This window comes from Musa acuminata, chromosome BXJ2-5 (assembly GCF_036884655.1).
Source record: "Musa acuminata AAA Group cultivar baxijiao chromosome BXJ2-5, Cavendish_Baxijiao_AAA, whole genome shotgun sequence".
NCBI lineage: Eukaryota > Viridiplantae > Streptophyta > Magnoliopsida > Zingiberales > Musaceae > Musa > Musa acuminata.
Genome location: NC_088342.1, coordinates 47,253,648 through 47,270,874, shown reverse-complemented (window position 1 = coordinate 47,270,874; position 17,227 = coordinate 47,253,648). Strand labels below are relative to the sequence as shown.

The window sequence follows — 17,227 nt, the reverse complement described above, 5'->3', positions numbered from 1 at the left end:
CCAACAGCTCCCAATCATCCCGTGGAATAATCAAGTCTTTCATGATACTTTTCTTATGCATATCAGATTATCTCGAACTATTACACAATGTTGCCTCCTAGTGATATTCTATTACACTCTAATATTTATATGATAAACTTAAACCGTGATCCCCTTATATGTGGCCTTTCCCAGCATATCATAAAGCCCCTACCTCTTCTAATTATGTTTATTCCTTTGATAATCAATATTTGTTCACTTGCACTCGAGTTACTCACGGACGAAGTGTAGCTTTATGACAATTTATCATCCACATACAAGCCCTTACATAAAATACCAAATTTATTAAGTGAGCAATTCCCCTTGTCTCTCTGAGTTTCACGTAACTCTTTCAATTATTAAGCAACTCATCTCTCTTTGTATGGTTTCATTCATTGCCAAGCGTTATTCTTGCATTTAATACTATCGAGTTTGATTGCCAATGTCGAGTCGTGGCTTGAACTCAATCATCTTAATCTTTGTGTGCTGCATGTTCTTTCCAATTTTTTGTTTGTATTTTTAGATATTTATGTCTTTTGATTTTGTTCGTACGTGAAGGGCTTGTAGTAGGCATGATAACTCGTTTTGGTTTACTTTTATAGCCATTTTAGGTCTATATATATAGGTTGCGTACGATCATAACCTAAAGATAAAACTATCAAAAATAGGCCATCCAAGCAAAGTTATTTGGATTGAAGCCGCCAAAAAATTCAAGCCAAATGAAGACCATTGATTTGGAGGTAGAGTTTATCTTTGGATTGGCAATGAGAGTTGATATCCAGATTAAAGATTGGAGTAGGAGTATCAATTTTATGATGCTTCCCTGGATGATTTCTAAGTCATTCTTAGGGTGAAGTTGTTACAAGAGATGAAAGTAATACTCATGTCATTCTTGAACTCTTTCTTTTTGATAGATGGTGAGTCTCGAACATATATATCCTCTCGATTATGCATGACGATTGCAAACGATTGCAATATATCTTACGGGTGATGCAATATCTTTATCATACTTACTTTCTATTTGATGAAAGTGCTAGGTGAATATCGAGCCTGCATCTACTTTTAGAACCTCTTTCCAAGCACTCATTCAATATGTTTTTCTTTTTATACCTAATAAAAGCTGATTGCTTGGTGTTGCTTTGGATAGTCGTTATCTTGCCCCTTTCATGTGCATTGATAGTAAATTATCAATATGTTTACCTTTCTAATTTTTTTTTTAGTTTGTAGGTCTTTTATAGACTATATAAGGTTAAAGTCTAAGTTGATCCTCTACCGAAGAGTATCATTGAATAACAAGATATAATTGAATAACAAGAGAGCAACGAACGACACTAAGAGACTATAAAAAATAAAATGATAAGATTGATAAATAAGAGACTATAAATAATAAAATTATATTTTATTATTTTTTTAGAGTCATCTACAGCAAAGCATTACAAATAGCAAGCTTCTATAAATTTTACTAAAATAATACATATTCATTTATAATAACTATGGTCTTGGCAGTGAAAACAACTTTGTTTTTTTTCCATGTTTTTCATCAAAAGAAGAAAAACGAAGAAAACTAAAACATTTCTCCAATGATTAACCACATAAATAAGCACAGATGAGGCAAATAAGAAGAGACACCCTCAAACCATTATTTATTTCTCTAAGATTAGTATTACTTTATTTATCCTATTTCGAGATCTATATATTTATGCGTCTCATATAGCAAGGACAAGGCCAGGAAGTGACTTCCGGGCACGCCGGTGCAGGCGGCTTTGCCACACCGGGAGGCAGTGAGTCGACCTGTCGTGGTCCTCAGAAGAAGAGGCGGGAGAATCGGCGCCGACGCGGGCGACGGTGAGGGAAGTGTTGAAGTACTCTCGCACCTGGGTGATCACCCCCTCCGGTTCGACGGTCCAGGCGTGAACCCACAGCGCGCCGAGGCCGCAGCCCTCGGCGACCACGGTGGAGCCGAAGGCGGCGACCTCCTGCGGCTCGAACTTGAAGGCGATGGTCTCCTCCTCGCCGGTGAGGAGGCGCTTCAGGTGCTGGTGCTTCGGCGGGCCATGGAACCGCCACTCCAGGTCCGGCTTCAGCAGCCGGTGCAGCTTGGCCACGTCCCGGGCGTTTATGGCCTCATACAACTCCCGCACCACCACCTCCGGCCTCTCCAGTCTCGCCAGTCCTCCTCCTCCTCGGCTGCCGTTAGCCAGATCCGGTAGTGGCCTCTCGGACTCCAGTGCTGGGGAAACGGAAGAGGCGGAAGCTTCGACGGCTCACGTGGAAGAATGCACGGGCAGATACGAAGCGGATGGCAGCGAGGGGGGATGAGTCGGGGGTCATTTTATAGACGCCAAGCGAGCGGGAAGGGATGAGGGTGCGCTCGACGTGGGTCCATTCCTTGTCTATCGGATCATCATAATCTAATATTATTGGATGTGTGTCGGGCCCCACGTTAATTCTCAGATGTGCTATGTGCCAACTTAATATTCAGATGGATTCCAATAAATAAATAAATAAATAATGTTGCTACATGCCCTCTATAGGCATACATAAATCAAATATCATGATGATCTCTCTCTCTCTCTCTCTCTCTCTCTCTCTCTCTATATATAATTTTTATTTTTGAAATAAAATTTTATAATATATATTTTTTAAATTATTGAGATCAAATCTCATTATTATTACATACCATTAAAAAAAACAATGATTCAAGAATTATTTGTTTCTTAATCATGAATGGTGATAAGTTCAATACATGCATGAATAGAGTGATGTGCTACCAGATTAATATCAAAAATTGGATTTTGATTTGGAATAAGGTGATAAAAGGTTTAAAATAGCTTAGCTTTGAAGTTGTGAAAAGCCTTTGGATTCGCTGAAAAATCAGCACTCATTTGATCGATGTCTAAAATGTTCATACCATTCTGTGTGATATTTAGCAGCAGCTTTGCTTAGAGTTAATGCAACACTGGCAAGATTTTTTGGTCCTTGCAATGCTTGTCACTTTCTTGATTTCTTTTAATCAGCATGGCTAAGAAAAAAAAGAGTTGACTTATTGGCTTCATCGAGTTGATAATTTGGATAAACATAACTGTGTTGTTTTAAGAAATCATTCACTTGATCTGATGGAATTCCACTAAATCGTCAGTGAGTAAAGTCTACCCATCATTGAAAAGTGAGCTGCAAATGCTCTGACACGAGGCAATGCGTCAGAGAAAGAAAAGGAACATTTTGTGGATTTAGTGATTCGTGGAGGTCAGAATTCAAGTAATTTTTCTTGATCTTTGGAAGAAAAAATCACTCAGAAAATTGATGGAGATGAAGAATACAAGGCAGCAGCTATGTGGTTCTTCTTCCTGGATTGCGACCTCCTCAAACAATTCGTGTCGAACTTGAACATGTGATCTGCATTTGGCCGATCGAAGCGGGCATCTGCAACTAAACATTCATTGGATCTTTTGATAGTATCAGTTGTTGCAAGGGAGGTTTCATATTGCCACCGAAATCTAACACCAAATACGCTTCCTTGATGTCGTGAGGCTCATCTTCCTGACTCTTAGACTCAGCCGCTGCAGCCGTAGACGCCGGCGATTTAGCTGGATAAGAGATCAGACGCGAGGAATCATACTGCAACTTGCCGAGTGAATTCAGACCACTCTCGCGAGGCAGAGGATGCAGAAAGGGATGGATGTCCTCCTCCTCGTCCTCCGAATGCTTTCTGTAAAGGCTGTCGTCCTCTACTTCGTATGAGTTCCCGGTGCGCACCTCCTGAGCCAGAGAGCACGACCAGCAGAACAGCCATTGGAGGTAGTCGGTGAGCGATTTCGATCCGCAACAAAGCTCATTGCCGGGAAGTCTGAATCTTTTCCTCATTTGGATCCTCCAGAAACCACCATAGAGCAGACCAAACACACAGAGCACGATGCCTGCGATCCCCACCATGTCTCCTATGACGTTGTCGTGGATGTTGAGGGCCGAGATGTTGAAGATCCAGAAAGGAGCAAAGCACAGAAGAAGGAAGGTGGTGATATGGACGTACATGTTTCCGAAGCCCAGCCTTTCCATGTTCCATCCGAAGACACAGAAGGTGCAGAAGCAGGAAAGGAAGCTCACGGTGATATCATCACTGCAATCGAATAACCCCCCTGCCCACTTGGGGTCGCTCACCAGAGCCCTCAGCTTGTGTAACCTGATGCTAGGCTTCACACTGGATTGCTCATGGTTCGGACCACCCTGCGATTCTTCATCCAGCTCGGCGTCACATTCCCTTCCCAGTGGGCTGTACACAGCGTAAGCACCAGCCAACACCGGTGCTGCAAATCCAAGGCCGAAGAAGAAGATCTCCGCGAACTCCGGTCTGGCTTCGCTGGCGTATCCCCAGTAGAGGCCGCAGGAGATGTACTGGGCGAAGCAAGTGATTTGGAGGAGGAGGAGGACGACCAGCATATGAACCCACTCGTGAGGCCGGTAGGCGCCGTCCTTGCAGTAGATCTTCCTAAGGGCCGTGATGTCTTCCGGTCTCCATCTGCAGAGGAGGACCAGGTGATGGAACAGGCTCGGATGCTGATACAAGCTCATGAGGGTGAAGAGAGCATTCAGGACTTGGTTGTTGATCTCGATCCAGTGGTTTCTCGAGGCCTTCGTGGGGAATGCTTCATCCAGTAGTCCAAGGAGGAGCAACCCCTGCATGGCGGTGGAGACGGACACACAGATCAACCAGATGAGAAGAGCAGCATTCCTCGGGTGTTCTATCCATTCCTTGAAGCTGGCTGAGACGGAGGACCAGTTGATGCTGCCGAGGAAGCTGATGCCGAAACGCCGCTGTGAATCGACCGGAGAAGAAACGGAAAGCGAGACTTCCTCCCTTACATCCACCGTGTGCCGGAAGATCCTCGAAGGGGAAAAGAGTTGGAGCTTCTCGATCCATCCCCCCAAGGAGGGAGCTCGCAGAAGATCAAGAACATGCCTCCTATGCCTCGTTGGGCCTAACACCTGAAACGATCGAATCAAGCTGACAGCATCATCGACGTGTTCAGGAGCATCCGGATCTTGATGCAATCGGACTGCAGGGACCATTTCCACCGCAGACTCATCCCTGTCCGATGGCATTGCCCTATGTAATCCGTAGACACGCTGTGAATTCTCGGTGAAGAACCACAGTCAAATACGACGGAATTCCCTGCAGAAAACCACTTGAACAAGTTTCGATCAGGTTCAGAACAATTTCAAGAAGAACGTTGGCTTTAGATTACAGATAGACACAGAAGATGTTCATACATTCATGACGCAAAATTACACGACAGTTTGAAGTTCGATCATCTGCAGTCGCTAATTCCAGTTCATCGAAGAATTAAGCAACCACCAGATCCAACGGACAACCTATGAAGCAAGACCATGCTGAGAATTTTACGGTCAACGCCTCCATGGGAGTTCATCGGCAGTTCAAGATCAAAGACGAAGAAAAGGAAAAATACTGAACGCTACATACCCGACGGTGAGAGGAAGCGAAGCCGATGAGAGAATTGGAAGGATTTAATCCTGCTCCTGAGATCGGCAACCTCAAGGGGGAGAGAGTTTGGGAAGGTAGAAGAGGAGCGAAGACTTTCACAGGAGCGAACACACGGCAGGATAGGAACGGCGGGTCGAAAAGGTCAAGTTGATGTGAGGACGGAGACATTCCAACCTCACAAAGAAATGCCCGCTCTATCTATACTCATCCCTTGAAGTGGGGCCCGGCTCACCGCTGGCATAGAGTCACCAAATCTACCTGGTAAAAACTTGAGGTGCCGACCGGGATTCGTGAAAGAGCAGCATTTTGGGTTCTTGATCGGTAGGCATCGACCAGAAAACTATTATTTAAACCGCACTCGCCATCAGACTTATGGTATGAACTACAAATTCTAATGAACATCTCATCTCACACAAGAAAATTAAACAGATGGACACAATACAAGCATATCATCTCCCACTTCTGTTCATTGATCTCCACCCCGTATTTATTTGGATACGAGAGACGTGACCGAATCTGCAAGGGAACAAAAGGGATTCAGAGGCACGTCTTATGACCACCACATTTGACAGCTTAAAGAACCTAAAGACGTAGGACTAAATGGATCCATTAGTTAGGTACGTGTGCATGTCATGCTTGTAAGATTTTATCTACCAGATTTATTCTCCTTCTTCAGCTTATAGAATGAACCAACACGGAAGCTTACATCTCTTGATCTGGCATTAGATGGAACATTCAATTTTGCAAGCTGGCGAGGCACCAAAAAAACGTAGTTCATGATCTCATTTCTCAATGAACAAACAGCTGCTGCTATCACTAGCAAAATTGAAATAAAGAACTGGGGAGTTAATACAAGTAATTTTTTGCTGGAAAGGAAATTGTCTGCAAACATAGTAAAGTTTTAGCTATACTAGAGTTTTTGCAAGTAAAAGTAGTATTTTTCCTTCCTTTAATCAAACAAATTATCTGAATTATGAAACCAGTCGGATAAGTAAAATTACCATAGAAGAAGAATCTTGAATCCCGATGCTATGAATGACACTTTCGTGGAGGTTCTTTCTCGGGTTCATCATCTAAAACATGAGTACCTTTTCTTGGTGGAGCAGGTGACAAGCCCTTGGTGTTGGTCTTTTTTATGAGTGTCCCATTCTTCGTGGAGCAGGTGACCAATTCTGTTCTTTTTCCTCTACAATAATCATTCATTAGATTGAGAATATTTACAAGGAGGCTACTTTTAGCTTCAAGAAGTAATTATGCAGTCTCCAGAAAAGAATTTCTGAACCTACTTGGCTGCTTGCAATATGAAAATATAAAAATGCTTTCGTAACTAGCACCTACATTTATATTTTGATCAGCATCTTTTGGTTATAAATGAATGGACTGGCAAACTTGCGCAACTTTTAGCTACATTAAGGAACCATTTTGTTGTTTTTCTTGCACCACCTAGAAAAAAATCTTTGCTTAAACCAATGCTCTAAACCCCCAAAAGGTTCTCTAAAAGAAAAATCTGATATAGGAAAATTCAATGTCTTTTGGATCTGAAAAGTCTATTGATTGCATTGGCTTGCAGCATTTTAATTCCACTGCTTGCAACTAAGTCCATCATTTGTGAAATTTTCTTGCACACAAGTAGATATATTTAATAGTTTGATTATGGATAGCCTTTTCCGTTTTCGGTTGTTGATTGAATCTATTGTTCCTCATTCTTAGGGTTATAGCTTCTCCATCACAATTGATAATCAATATTTAAGACCAACCGCCTTATCTCAAAGCAGCATTTGAAAGTTCAATTATTTCGATGATGCTATTTAAGAAAAGTTATAGACAAAATCATCCAAATTCAGACAATCAGGTGGCAGAGTTAAAATCACCTGATCTTTTATCTAGCTTGGTCGGCAAGACTCAACTGAGGTAGCAAAGTAATATTTGTGTCAGTCAAAAAATCATAAATAGGAGATCTTCATAGAAATCACAAGTAAAATGAGCCATGAAACTGAAGATCTCTCCAATACTAGCAAAGCACTTTATAAATCAAATAATTCAAAATATAAAAACATAATAAAATGCACCCATGTAGGCAAGAAAATAAGGCGCACCTCCAATGATAAGGCTTTTAGTTAGATGGGAGGTTCCCACCATAGCCTCTTGTTTCTCACAGATAACACTATATACATTTCTCAATATAATGGCCATTTTCCCGACTTGGCCTGCAAATGAAAGAAACAGCACAATACCACTATGAGATCCACAAAATATAATTAATTAATTTTTTTGTTATATGTACTGCAACATCATGCATTCCCTATCCAATCAGAAGATTCTAAACAACAACATATATACCTAATTAGAGGTGGCAAATAGTAGTGACACCAGGAATGAACCCAACAAAATGCCTCTATGAGATTTTGTGTTTTAGCCCTTTTTCTTAGCTTATTGAGGTGTCTCGATTCCTTGCTTGCACATTTCTGAAGGATGGAAATAACATTCATCCGGCCAAATCTCTTCTTACGACATTCTAGATAATTCAAAACCGTGTAACCTATAACTCAAGAAAATATCACTCAAACTTGAAGATTTCTTAATACAACCTGCAAAAACACTAAGCCAAACATGACATTGATATCCTCTCTTCAAGATGCACCGTTACCATGTCTGACTTAATACGTAAGACATCAAGAAAGCTGAAAAATGATCCCTTACGAAGCTTAACTGCGAGGGTCATACAGGCCAATCCACAGAATAGTGGTCAGGACATTCCATGGATCACACCAATGTCAACTCCAATTTCGAATTGAACCCCTACAAACCGTTTCAACCAAGAAGGATTCCACAGTAAATTCCTAACTTTCCCAACAACAGAAGAGGTCAAGAAACCTACAAGAATTCACATTCTCAGAACCCCGCAAAGAAAATATCAGGCCAAGGAAACCCTAAGTTGGGCCAATGCAATCAGAACGAAGGGGAAAAAAAAAAAGGCTCCGGATCGATCATAGTAAAAGATCAAATGGGATGGTTTCGATAAATGGGTCTGATGGAGAATCAAAGTTACCATCGCCGGGGAGATCAAAGAGGAAGGTGAGATCTGGCGGCCCGAAGCACATCCTCTGCTGCGTTCCGCGACCTGAGTCTCATTCCTTCCACGGAATGAGACCAGTCTGGCCAACACCAGTTCCGCGACCTGGGCCGTATTAGTCGGGCCAATTCTGGGCCAGACCGAAATGGTAGAAGCCGAACACCAGTCTGCTTCCGTCATGTTTTTCTTAATGGGCAAGCCCTGAAACGGGTACGATTTGTTGATCTGACCCGACTCCGACATCAAGTTTAATTCGAGAAAAATAAAACAATAGTCAACGGGGCATTCCGAGAATTGAACTCGGGACCTCTCGCACCCTAAGCGAGAATCATACCACTAGACCAAATGCCCTCCGCGTAAGAACAATAGTCAACGGGATCAAATGCCCTCCGCGTTGACTAATGCCGGAGAGATCAAACAGGAAGGTGAGATCTGGCGGCCCGAAGTCTCATTCCTTCCACGGAAGGGGCCGTATTAGTCGGGCCAATTCTGGGCTGGACCGAAATGGTAGAAGCCGAACGTTCCGTCATGTCATTAATGGGCAAGCACTGAAACGGGTACGATTGTTGATCCGACACGACTCCGACATCAAGTTTAATTCGAGAAAAATAAAACAATAGTCAACGGGGCATTCCGAGAATTGATCTCGGGACCTCTCGCACCCTAAGCGAGAATCATACCACTAGACCAAATGCCCTCAGCGTTAGGACAATAGTCAACGGTATCAAATGCCCTCCGCGTTGACTAATGCAGGAGAGATCAAACAGGAAGGTGAGATCTGGCGGCCCGAAGTCTCATTCCTTCCACGGAACGGGCCGTATTAGTCGGGCCAATTCTGGGCCAGACCGAAATGGTAGAAGCCGAACACCAGTCTGCTTCCGTCATGTCATTAATGGGCAAGCCCTGAAACGGGTACGATTGTTGATCCGACCCGACTCCGACATCAAGTTTAATTCAAGAAAAATAAAACAATAGTCTAGGGGGCATTCCGAGAATTGAACTCGGGACCTCTCACACCCGAAGCGAGAATCATACCACTAGACCAAATGCCCTCCGCGTAAAAATAATAATCAACGGAATCAAATGCCCTCCGCGTTGACTAATGCCGGGAAGGTCAAACAGGAAGTTGAGATCTGGGCCGTATTAGTCGGGCCAATTCTGGGCCGGACCGAAACGGTAGAAACCGAACACCAGTCTGCTTCCGTCATGTCATTAATGGGCAAGCACTGAAACGGGTACGATTGTTGATCCGACCCGACTCCGACATCAAGTTTAATTCGAGAAAAATAAAACAATAGTCAAAGGGGCATTCCGAGAATTGAACTCGGGATCTCTCGCACCCTAAGCGAGAATCATACCACTAGACCAAATGCCCTCCGCGTAAGAGCAACAGTCAACGGGATCAAATGCCCTCCGCGTGACTAATGCCGGGGAGATCAAATAGGAAAGCGAGATCTGGCGGCGCGAAGTCTCATTCCTTCCACGGAAGGGGCCGTAATAGTCGGGCCAATTCTGGGCCGGACCGAAATGGTAGAAGCCGAACACCAGTCTGCTTCCGTCATGTCATTAATGGGCAAGCCCTGAATCGGGTACGATTGTTGATCCGACCCGACTCCGACATCAAGTTTAATTCTAGAAAAATAAAACAATAGATAACGGGGCATTCCGAGAATTGAACTCAGGACCTCTCGCACCCGAAGCGAGAATCATACCACTAGACCAAATGCCCTCTGTGTTTGAACAATAGTCAACGGGACTGAATACCCTTTGCGTTGACTTCCGTCATGTCATTAATGGGCAAGCCCTGAAACGGGTACGATTTGTTGATCCGACCTGAGTCTCATTCCTTCCACGAAAGGGGCCGTCTTAGTCGGGCCAATTCGGGGCCGGACCGAAATGGGAGAAGCCGAACACCTTCCGTCATGTCATTAATGGGCAAGCCCTGAAACGGGTACGATTTGTTGATCCGACCCGACTCCGACATCAAGTTTAATTCGAGAAAAAGAAAACAATAGTCAACGGGGCATTCCGAGAATTGAACTCGGGACCTCTCGCACCCTAAGCGAGAATCATACCACTAGACCAAATGCCCTTTGCGTTGGAACTTTGACCTTATAGATATTTGTATCATGTAACTTACATGAACTGCATCATGCAGTCTTCGGGATCAAGTCCGTAAACCTGCGGCCACCAATAGGCGTGTACATCAAGCAGATACCCATTATACAGAGCAGGAATCCCCATTGCTCCATGAAAAGGAAACGATCGAGACATGGAAGCAGATACTCCGGCAGCATTTGGGTAGAAGACAGTGAGTCCTCTCTAGATAGAGATTAGACAACATTAGCAGTTTGACTTAGCATCATACTACAGAAGACTAGTGTTCGTATTTGAGGTTGTAGCCTCGCTTATGTGGGCTTATCATCTCGGCCCAGTTTTCTTTGTACTGATCATTCCATGGTTACAGAGGTTTATCATGGTTGGTCATGTCATAGTTATGTGTCAGTGAAGCACAAGAACTTACTGCTTATGCATGGACCTCTTAGGCTTATAACATAAGCAAATTCTTGATTCTCTTATTATCAAAATCAAATGGATTCAAGTAACTTCGATGTGACATGCTGGACCAATCTTTCCTGTCTGTCACCCTCTCCTCGAGAAGGCAAGGAGGAGAGGAAAACGAGGATGAGAGAGAGAGAGAAGAAAGAAGGAATCATGCATGAAAAAAAATATATCACTTGAGTTGGTTCTCATCACCTAAACAATTCGGTGTTCTATTTGATTCTAGTTGCCAAATTTGCTTCAGATTAAACATCGTTTAATCTAAATACATGCAAATCTGTTCTTCAAAAGAAAGAACTTGCATGATTGCTTAGACAATCATCAAATTAGATGTTTGAACATCCTTTTTGTTCCTTATAGAAGCTTATTGTCGGGCTGTTTCGTTTATGATCTATGAACACACTAATGAAAGTGTGAGATGCATATCCCAGAACTGAATAGATTCAGTCCATTTAATGATCATGTTAAGATCGGAAACCAATGTTGGTGTCTTCATCGCCATGAGTTCAACAAAGGAATGTTTGCTCTTGTCTTGACTAAAGCACAACATAATTCTGCTGTAATCTAACGAGATAATGAGGGAGCAAAACCTGATGCCATCTCCTTCTTGTGACTCTCTTTTTGTTTTATTGCTGCTCCCTGTTCTACTACAGCCAAAACCTCCACTACTCCCATTGAGGCATGCAGGAGCGTACGTGACAACCTAACCCACCCAATCCTAAGTTATTATATATGCACACACACCCCCCTGTTGCATGTTTTGCTCCCATCCCACACACGTACGTACAACACTGCGATGCGATGAAGCAACCTCCCCAGACTACGCTTTGATTAGTTTGGCCGTATGTGTTGCGAGTTCATGTGACTGTACTTGCCATTGCTCCAAACTCATGTGACCTCTGGTTGTACCTCAAAAGAATCCCAGAGCAACCCATTTATATCAGATGGGATCCCAGATTTTTAGTCTTCCTCACTGACTTTTAGTCTTGCCTCACAACTCTCTAATTGAGCCCACAGTAAACTAAGAAGGCAACTGCTGATAGGAAGTTTAAACTTCGTTAATAAAGAGAAAAAGTAAAAATGGGGCCGGAAGAGTTGATGAGACTATCATTTGTTTTGTTCGGTGGCAAATGATTATCCATAAAAGTTTATTGCTAAAGTTTTGATCCATAAAGAAGTAATTTCTTTGCTGATCATTCAATTTTTAGCCCTAATTTTTTATGGATCAAAAGCAAATGAAAATAATATTGATCTAAAAGAAGAAAAAAAAGAAAAAGTGAAGAGTCCCACAAAAACCTGTAATGGCCAAAAACATTGTCCTTTGTGCCTCGGGAACTTCATAGAAATTGTTGCATCGCTGGGTATCGTCGAGTGGATAGTGACATAACAACAGGTTGTATGATTCTCATGTGTTAAATCCTTCACATACATACTGTCATTTCGTAACAATATTGGAAGCATGTATATTAGGAATTATTTTAGCATGTATGGCATCTATTGTTGGAACTCCCAAGGATGCTCCGATAGAGTTGGAGGTGGACTTTGAAGGTAACTTTTGTTACCTAAGAAGACAGACAAAAGTTGGTCATTGGGTGGCCATGGGGGAATGAGTTGTGCCATCCCCCAAGAGCAACAAGGAAAGAGGTGGAGAGGAGTCACGAGAGGTTGTATCAAAGTACAAGAAGACAAGCATGGCAATGCCTGGTGATGGTGCCAGAACAAAGTGTTTTATCTTTTCTCTTCTCCTCTTCCTGTGCAGTGCCAAGGGATGGACCATGCACTGCACAGAATTATGGGTCCGGCAAGATTCACACAACTCAGCAAAACATTCTTCTCAGATGCTGCTAGCCTTTCTTTTCCAATACAAAAGTGTTTTTGAGGCTGCTACGGACGAAAGACGGGCCCATAATACCAGCATTTAAGTGGCTCGTGCAATCTACGCCATCGGTATTCTATGTGGATATGTAAGCAAGAAGAAGCATAAAGTGTTTGAGATGATACAATCCATCTGATAGCCCACTTGCATGCCTTATATAATATATCTAGTGAGAGATGATCGATCGATGCAGCAAAGATTTCTTCTACATCATTCTTAACCAGTAAACTTCTCCTATCTCTCACACATTTGAAAGCAAACAAAATCAGATGGAAGAAAGGATCCAACAAGCTATTTGTTTGCAGGAAAATAATAATAATAAACACAATCAGAGGTTTTATAGTTCCATTATCTAATCAAACTCACCGGTGGAAGTGCATCTGACCACTAAATCAATAATCTAATGGATGAGTTGTACTCCCTAAACATTAGAAAAGAGATAGAATTATAAGTAGGTAATGTCTAAACCCAGGAGGTCCAGGACACATCCACACCACCCATGAGATTTCCTACACGGATCTCAATGGCTATAGTAGGCATTTCATGGTGACAGCTGCATACCAAGAAGACACACATGGATCCTGCTGTGAATGCACCCCGAACAGTCGAGAGAAACTTTGATGCAAAACGCTCGTACGCTCCATATATATAAAGTCGGAGTACAGCAAGCAAATCTCTTGGATGAAAAGGCAAATCCATACTTCTTGACCTACACATACAGCACAAGGAAATGAGAGAAGCAGTCTGCACAGAGAATAATAATTGCATGCAGATATCTAAACCGTGAAATCTGTTCCATGCAATATGGCGCTGTAACTATTTTCTTGAACATTCATTTACGTTGCATCTTCCTTGCTTTTTATGAGTTCCACTTAGCAATGCCTTCACCGTCCGACACTGTCGGAGATGAGTGCATCCAACAGCTTGAGCCATCATCGCCGGCCGTAACACTATGTGATGCATTGCAACAGCATGAAAGATGAAAGAGATCAGGAGGGTTGTCTCCTTCTTCCAACACAAAAATCTCTTCTTGTTTTGACAGTTCATCATTGATGGCTTGAACGAAAACGTCGAGTTTGTGATGCCACATTGGTCTAAGAGTAAGCAAGGAGGAAAGGGAATACCTCGTCTTCTTCGTTGTAGAAATATTTCAAAGGTGCCGCTACGTGAATCACATGAGCCTTATTGAATTAGCCAATCATTTTTATGTTTTGTATGTTTCTAATAATAAGAGATGCATGTGACCACTCAACTTGCATTCTAAACTGAATAAGAAATTAATTGCTGATCAAATAAGCTTTATGGTGCAAGTATATATGGTCTACGTCATGTAATTTTGTCAGCAACATCTCACCATATTCTTTGCTACAACACCATAAAAGCATCCTCAATATCAAGATAAGAAGACAACATTACAAAGTCTCGGATAACTTAATCAACTCAAAATGACTCAAATACATATATTCCCAACACATCATATCATATGTGTGTGTGTATATATATATATACCTATGGTCAGTTCGAGAGTAGAATTACTATCCCAATATCCTTTGTTCGAAACAATGCTTTAGCACTTCAAGAAGCTGAAATAAAATGACAAGCCACAACATTACAGAGGTGGCTGATCAGTGGACTCTCTCTCTCTCTCTCTCTCTCTCTCTCTCTCTCGTGTATGTGAGAGAATGGAAGGTATGGTTGGGGTGGCGTGAAAAAGTAACACATTTGCATGTTAACATCGAGCTTCCCCAGATATATAAGAATGACGAATCTGTGTTCTGAACATTGTTTGTGGCGACTGTAGGTACAGCAGGCTACAGTCCAGCTACCTGCTATACGTATACGAGAGACGTTCTCATCCTTCCATGCGAGGCAAAGATGAAACCCTGGATGACAAAAACCCTAACCACAGGGGATGGGAAAACCCTGGGGAAGGCCTATAGGTAGCGTGGCTACGTTGTTGGATTGTGATGATTAGGGGAGGAGAAAGGAATGCACACATGTGAATGGAGCGGTACGTGCTCTGTCCATGTGGTATGGAGACAGCTCCTGAGGCATGAAGGCGTGCAATTGGAAGGGTTGGTAGACATGGACGCAGCTACAGCCCAAAGCCAACCTCAAACCCTTTTCAAGAAGGAATGCTCACGAGTTGTCAGTGCAGATGTGAAGCAGCCAATACGAATGTTCACGAGAACATGGCAGTGACCCTTATTCTACTCATGTGACCATTAACAGTCATATTTTAGAGACATTTATAGTTGGTATGTGTATATGTATATGCATATACGTATGCAGCTTACGTACTTGGTGTATTTTACCGCACCAGTACGCTCCAAATGCATGGCTCGTGCTTGCATAAATCTCCCTTAATTATTTTCATTAAATAGAAATATGGTGGTGATGACCTCAAATCCTTTTCATGAATACTCGGCAAACAATATCTTTTAAGCTACACAAGAGGGTATGGAAATAGTCCAGTAGATCAGGCAAAGGCCACCCTAGTAACTTTGATATAGTGCATAGGCCAAAGAAGGATACCACAAGACTATGATGTAAATGCATGTAAACAGTGTTTTGTAGATTTTCTCGAGGATTTGGGATCATTATTTGAGTTGTGGATGCAAAAAAGAACATAGTGAGGGGCAATAGTACCTTACAATCCAAGTTGTATACTTTGTACTCGAATAAACTGGGGAAGCAATATTGAGAGAACTGTGAGAATGTGATCTCCAAAACACATTGTGCATCACATGTCTTTACCTCCATATGTTATGTCTGTTTATTTAAGAGGAATCATTCGATCTGATGTTTCATCATGAAACATTGTTATATGTTGCAGATGGTGCATGAAATAATGTAAAGAAACGAACCTTTACATGGAATATCGTTAGTGGACCACTGCGATATGCGCAGAAATATGCCTACGATTCCATTGCAGCACTGCATGGCATTTCAATGGCCTTATAATTGTCATGGAAAGTTGATGGCATACTAAATCGAAGGTCAAGGTGCTAAATTCCATTTGATCCTTCGATTGGAGGAGACTTCGATAGCAATATTATCTTTTTCTTGATACATTAATCTATTTTCATGGACACTAAAGCAATGGGATGTGGTATACGTGTGATTGTGGATGCATCCTTTGAAATGTTAAATGCGTGGTTCACAAATCCAAAATCTATCATGATCACCTTTTATGGGGGTTGTCTTAAGTCATGTCTTCTTTTGTTAGCCTGTAGAATTTTCCAGGGATAAACACAAATGAAATCACTCCAAAACAATTATATATATATATATCAACGTAACATTCCAAAGAAAAGACAGAGGGACTTCACGTTCCAAATATATATCTTCATTTTTGGGCAGCAGTTTTCACTGTTGATTATGGAGAGAGCATTTCATGTTCACCACCAGCTGCAGTGGATGGATCGCTGGCTGCAAACGTCGTCTCCTGGACTCGCGCGGCACGGCGTGTCACCTCGATCGTCGGGGGATGTGATGGACGCGTTTGGGAGGGGGGGGGGGGGGAGGGGGGGGATGAGGCGGAAATGGACAAAGGTGGTGACGGTGAAATCTTCCCCGTGAGGGGTACTTGGAGGCATTCACAGCTCATTCCTCCTCCAAACGCAGAGTCTCAAGCCCCACCACCCCCTGTTGCCTTCTCCCTCTCCCCCTCACGTAGCGCCCGCTCACAAACAACTCCTCTTTGACGCCTTCGCTGCTTTCCATGGTGCCCCGATCACGAGCAGATTCCTCCTCCCCTCTCTCTTTCTTTGTGTGTGGTGAACTCCCACCCCCCCATATATCTTCCTGTAAAAATATTATTGTGGATGGCTTTTCATTGTTATTGCAACAATAATTGCTTCTGTTGTCACTTGCAGTGGAATACAGCAGCTATTTTATCACAAAGAACAGTACTAGGCAGTGTGAGGTTTATGGTGATGGGGACCTTGGGCACTTGGATGTCGGGGCCATTTGTCCAAGTATAGTAGCTATGCCCGAGTACTTATGGCTTCCTTGACTTGAGTGGTTGCCACGCTAAGGTGGTGGCTTCCCCTCTCTCCTCCTTCTTTCTTTTCTTTTTGGCTCCCTCCTTGTTGGTTTCTCAGGAAGAGAATGTTGGTGGAGTTGTAAAAGCTGGTGGATTGGCTTATCCATTTGGACACTTGCATTAGGCTGTTAAGAACTACCCGAAGGAGTG

General features: G+C 42.7%; 2 protein-coding genes and 6 non-coding genes across 17 annotated transcripts; all 8 read right to left on the bottom strand.

The window, feature by feature from the left end:
• Positions 1-1,724: 1,724 nt before the first annotated feature.
• LOC135611626 (senescence associated gene 20-like) lies at positions 1,725-2,349 on the bottom strand. The gene is made up of 2 exons (XM_065107260.1): positions 2,301-2,349; positions 1,725-2,248 (listed from the first exon to the last, which is right to left on the bottom strand). The coding sequence occupies exons 1-2, from the start codon at positions 2,347-2,349 to the stop codon at positions 1,725-1,727; spliced, it is 573 nt and encodes a 190-aa protein (XP_064963332.1).
• Positions 2,350-3,263: 914 nt separating this feature from the next.
• On the bottom strand, positions 3,264-8,701 carry LOC103986200 (uncharacterized). 10 transcript variants are annotated; one of them, XM_065110134.1, is made up of 8 exons: positions 8,568-8,701; positions 7,615-7,725; positions 7,390-7,424; positions 6,520-6,704; positions 6,225-6,334; positions 5,498-6,034; positions 5,287-5,388; positions 3,264-5,188 (listed from the first exon to the last, which is right to left on the bottom strand). In XM_065110134.1, exon 8 carries the CDS (start codon positions 5,116-5,118, stop codon positions 3,448-3,450), a length of 1,671 nt encoding a protein of 556 aa, XP_064966206.1. In that variant the 5' UTR covers positions 5,119-5,188; positions 5,287-5,388; positions 5,498-6,034; positions 6,225-6,334; positions 6,520-6,704; positions 7,390-7,424; positions 7,615-7,725; positions 8,568-8,701; the 3' UTR covers positions 3,264-3,447. The 10 variants fall into 10 exon arrangements, with proteins under 10 accessions (XP_064966206.1, XP_064966209.1, XP_064966213.1 ...); XM_065110137.1 differs by lacking the exon at positions 8,568-8,701 and adding an exon at positions 7,859-8,376; XM_065110142.1 differs by lacking the exon at positions 7,390-7,424 and having other exon boundaries at positions 3,611-3,956; positions 4,049-5,188.
• A 169-nt stretch (positions 8,702-8,870) lies between these two features.
• Positions 8,871-8,942, bottom strand: TRNAP-AGG (transfer RNA proline (anticodon AGG)). Its single transcript has one exon. It is a non-coding gene; the product is annotated as a tRNA-Pro (tRNA).
• Positions 8,943-9,216: 274 nt separating this feature from the next.
• On the bottom strand, positions 9,217-9,288 carry TRNAP-AGG (transfer RNA proline (anticodon AGG)). Its single transcript has one exon. It is a non-coding gene; the product is annotated as a tRNA-Pro (tRNA).
• Positions 9,289-9,571: 283 nt separating this feature from the next.
• TRNAP-CGG (transfer RNA proline (anticodon CGG)) lies at positions 9,572-9,643 on the bottom strand. The gene has a single exon. It is a non-coding gene; the product is annotated as a tRNA-Pro (tRNA).
• Positions 9,644-9,894: 251 nt separating this feature from the next.
• Positions 9,895-9,966, bottom strand: TRNAP-AGG (transfer RNA proline (anticodon AGG)). Its single transcript has one exon. It is a non-coding gene; the product is annotated as a tRNA-Pro (tRNA).
• Positions 9,967-10,248: 282 nt separating this feature from the next.
• On the bottom strand, positions 10,249-10,320 carry TRNAP-AGG (transfer RNA proline (anticodon AGG)). Its single transcript has one exon. It is a non-coding gene; the product is annotated as a tRNA-Pro (tRNA).
• A 291-nt stretch (positions 10,321-10,611) lies between these two features.
• On the bottom strand, positions 10,612-10,683 carry TRNAP-AGG (transfer RNA proline (anticodon AGG)). Its single transcript has one exon. It is a non-coding gene; the product is annotated as a tRNA-Pro (tRNA).
• Between the last annotated feature and the right edge of the window lie 6,544 nt (positions 10,684-17,227).